A 4,206-nucleotide genomic window follows, 5' to 3' on the forward strand; every position below is an offset into this window, starting at 1 on the left:
TCTTTCAAATGGTCTTGTGTAATTAGCAACGCAACCAAGACATACAGAACACACATGAGAATACTATTATTTATCATTATTATAATTTTGTAACAGATGTCTGATTACAGTCTTGTTTAGTAACGGTAATTTTAGAAACACTGAATCAATCGTCCTGTCTTCCTGTCTTCTAATAGTCTAGTCAGCTGTTGGGGAATCACTGACATTGTACTTGTCTAGTATAGTCCAACACTGCAAATATGGGCATTGAACCGTGTGATGTGAAACCATAGTGACCAAGTTCGGTAAAATTGAACGTGGCGCCAACTCGACACAAAGTCTTGACTTGCAGCATGACTGGGATTCTGATTAGCCGCACGTTTTCCGAGTTGAGCAGGAAGAGAGCCGGTCAACGTGTAACGTCACGTAATGCTATGACAGTCTCGTGAGATTTATGACGTCGCCATGACGACAGTTTCACTATTGATGCCGCCATATTGCTGAGACTGTCATATCGCCACTCATCTGCTGTTGTTTGCCTTGTGTTTTGCTTATCTCCGAATCTGAACACCATGAACTCGTACACCCAAGGTACTCCTCTTTGTAACTTCGTGATTTTGGTGTGACTTCCTTTCTTTTTTTCTACTATTTTAAAAGAAAATAAATTGCAGAAAGCTGAGACACATATCTGTTTTAAGTAATACACAAGTTACTCAAATCAACCATTTACCATTCCTGTGAAAATGCAACCTTTCCAGGTGTTGAAAGCAAAACAATGACCCCCAGTCTGTCATAGGAGTGGTATTTTCGCATACAAAATGCTTTCTTTCCTTATTTATTCGGAAAACAAAACCAGCATCCAACATATGACACCTTTTCAGTTAGAACTTTTACTACAATACCTTTTCACGTGAAATGACGTAATTTCCTTCAATCCCAATCTGATAAACAACAGATCAGTCTTTGAAATACTTTCCAATATTGAAATACTTATTGTTACTATCTTACCTAAATTCTTTGGCTAATTTGTTGGGGTAAAACAAACAATGCAAACTACCGGAATAGAAGTCCCCGCGTCTCAGGTTACTGTCTGGTTACAGTCTGGTAACAAATGTGTTTTTACCAGCCAGGCCTTCGTTACATTTTGATCTACAGAAGGGCTACAGATCAGTTTCAAAGGGACACAAACTTTACACATTTTGCAGACAGTATATTTCAATATGCATTGATACTTTTTTTTAAATCAAATTATAGATTATCACTGGAACAACACTTCTAAAACCTCCCTAAACGCTCATATGAAACCTCACCCAAAGTAAATATAAACATGTGATGTGTTACAGTATATAAATGAACGTGAAATATGGTATGATTTGCCAGTCTCTGTACATACATTCTCCTTGGAAAATTGAACAATCCGAAAAAGGAGGTCTACTGGCTTGGATGTACAGAACACAACTTCAACGATCACAGATTTAATAAGCCAATAAGGTTTAATGCGTGTACAATTGTACATAAACATATTCTGCATACTTGATATACTGAAATATCCCTGTCAAATAAATTCCATACCAAATAGGTTACATGTTGACAATGCTCGTCTCCATTTGGTAAGCTTAGTGCCCAAATTATATTGTTTACAACAATGTACTGACTTTTAATTTAAAAAAAAGAATGATGTTCATTTCTCTGTTGGGCAGGGATTTGGGGATTTTTAAAAAATCCTACTGAAATCCCATTAAAGTTTTAAAATGGCGAGGATTTACCATTATTTATGCATACTCTTGCACTTGTATAGGGTTCTACTGCAGTAAATAATGTGAAGTAGCTGTACCTGGTTTCTAAAAGTGAAACGATATTTAATGCATTTGTAATACAATTCTGGAAGCACATGAAATTCTTTCTCCCCCCCCCCCCCCCCCCCCCCCCCCGACATAAAACAACATTTTGAACAGAGTTGTTGTGAAACAATAGTACTAAAAGTATCCAAGGGAGTGAGAATATGTCAATATCTGAAAGAAGTATCAAAGCCCAATACCAATTGTCACATTACATTATCTGGAGCGTTGTGCTTAAATGAATCTTTATGAAATTTGTGATACATGGTAAATATTATAATCTAAAAACAATATAGCCTTAAAATGTTTCCAAGTCTTGTACTGTGTAAGTAATCATAAGACCACTTGGAACGGAAAACAACCTATGTTTTCAATCATTATAAACCGATATACCAGCAACTGGTAGGCTTATTAAAATGTTGAAAATACATATCTTGAGCTTTGAAACATGACAAAGACCATTCTAACTTACTCTCATAGTTTCAAACATGGACGTTAAGTAATTGTTCACATAAGAAAAACTGGAACTGTGTACACAAAAGTGTAAAACAACAGTTTGCAAAACGTGTGTATCTGTCTGTCTGTCTGCCTGTCTGCCTGTAAAACTGTGTTTGGTGTGTTTTCATTTTACAGTCATTCCTTCTTTCCCTTCAGCTCTTGACCTCGTGATCAGGTTCCCTTTGAACTTTGACATCTGGGCTCCTCCTCGCCAAGTGGGTGTCTTAGGGAATTAGTATTTAATGTTATTGTCAGACGGCAATTGTGTAATGCATGTATTTGTTTCACGTAACCATTTAATCATTAACTAACACATACCAACATATGGGCTAGTGAAATAGACAATGGCAACCAGGTGCAGTAATTTCCATATTTCATGATTACTAACATTCTCCGTTATCCTTATTATCACCTAAATGATCTTTTTTCCAATAAGTGCCCTCTTCTTTATACACTTCCATCTTCTATCACTCTCCTCATGTCCTTCTCTCACTCCCTGCCAGCGTCCTACTGGGAGATACATGACCATCCCTGAGCCCTTGTCAGAACTGCCCGTCCCTCCCACTTCCATCCCCGACCCTGCCCCTCTCTCTGACCCCGTCCTCCGTGATGCCCCTCACTTCGTCGATATCGACCTCGATGATGACGACACCGTGACTCAGTCCCCAGTTCGAGTCCTCCTGTCACGTGTGTCTGGATTCTTGAGGAGAGTGTTCCGTGGCAAGAAGGACGCTTAGAGTGGCATCTTGCAAAATATTTGGATTGTTGAGGAACGAGTTCAGTGTCAAGATGGACGCTTGGAGTGACATCTTGCAACTTTTTGTATTATTGAGGTGTGTTCAGTGTCAAGATGGACGCATAGATCATGCAACCTTTGGGATTCTTGAGGAGTGTGTTTCGTGTGAAGATGGACGCTTAGAGTGATATCTTGCAAAGTCTTGGATTGTTGAGGAAAGAGTTCAGTGTGAGGATGGACGCTTGGAGTGACATCTTGCAACTTTTTGGATTATTGAGGTGTGTTCAGTGTCAAGATGGACGCATAGATCATGCAACCTTTGCCATTCTTTAGGAGTGTGTTTCGTGTCAAGTTGGACGCTTAGAGTGATATCTTGCAAAGTCTTGGATTGTTGAGGAAAGAGTTCAGTGTGAGGATGGACGCTTGGAGTGACATCTTGCAACTTTTTGGATTATTGAGGTGTGTTCAGTGTCAAGATGGACGCATAGATCATGCACCCTTTGGGATTCTTGAGGAGTGTGTTTCGTGTGAAGATGGACGCTTAGAGTGACATCTTGCAAAGTCTTGGATTGTTGAGGAAAGAGTTCAGTGTGAGGATGGACGCTTGGAGTGACATCTTGCAACTTTGGATTATTGAGGTGTGTTCAGTGTCAAGATGGACGCATAGAGTGACATCATGCAACCTTTGGGATTCTTGAGGAGTGTGTTTCGAGTGAAGATGGACGCTTAGAGTGACATCTTGCTAAGTTTTGGATTGTTGAGGAAAGAGTTCAGTGTGAAGATGGACGCTTAGAGTGACATCTTGCAACGTTTTGGATTATTGAGGTGTGTTCAGTGTCAAGATGGACGCATAGATCATGCAACCTTTGGGATTCTTGAGGAGTGTGTTTCGTGTGAAGATGGACGCTTAGAGTGACATCTTGCTAAGTTTTGGATTGTTGAGGAAAGAGTTCAGTGTGAAGATGGACGCTTAGAGTGACATCTTGCAACGTTTTGGATTACTGAGGTGTGTTCAGTGTCAAGATGGACGCATAGATCATGCAACCTTTGGGATTCTTGAGGAGTGTGTTTCGTGTGAAGATGGACGCTTAGAGTGACATCTTGCAAAGTCTTGGATTGTTGAGGAAAGAGTTCAGTGTTAAGATGGACGCTTGG

General features: G+C 39.8%; 1 protein-coding gene across 1 annotated transcript; it reads left to right on the top strand.

Annotated features, from left to right (window-relative positions):
- Nucleotides 1-551: 551 nt before the first annotated feature.
- On the top strand, nt 552-3,052 carry LOC137266338 (uncharacterized). Its single transcript, XM_067801824.1, has 3 exons — nt 552-570; nt 2,472-2,530; nt 2,819-3,052. The coding sequence occupies exons 1-3, from the start codon at nt 552-554 to the stop codon at nt 3,050-3,052; spliced, it is 312 nt and encodes a 103-aa protein (XP_067657925.1).
- The last annotated feature ends 1,154 nt before the right edge of the window (nt 3,053-4,206 follow it).

The sequence above is a fragment of the Haliotis asinina genome, chromosome 15 (genome assembly GCF_037392515.1).
Source record: "Haliotis asinina isolate JCU_RB_2024 chromosome 15, JCU_Hal_asi_v2, whole genome shotgun sequence".
NCBI classification, from domain to species: domain Eukaryota; kingdom Metazoa; phylum Mollusca; class Gastropoda; order Lepetellida; family Haliotidae; genus Haliotis; species Haliotis asinina.

Excerpts from the sequence above, each read along its gene's own strand:
- LOC137266338 (XM_067801824.1), top strand. Across the intron at positions 2,531-2,818 it reads TCTGGGCTCCTCCTCGCCAA|CGTCCTACTGGGAGATACAT; the intron begins GTGGGTGTCTTA and ends ACTCCCTGCCAG.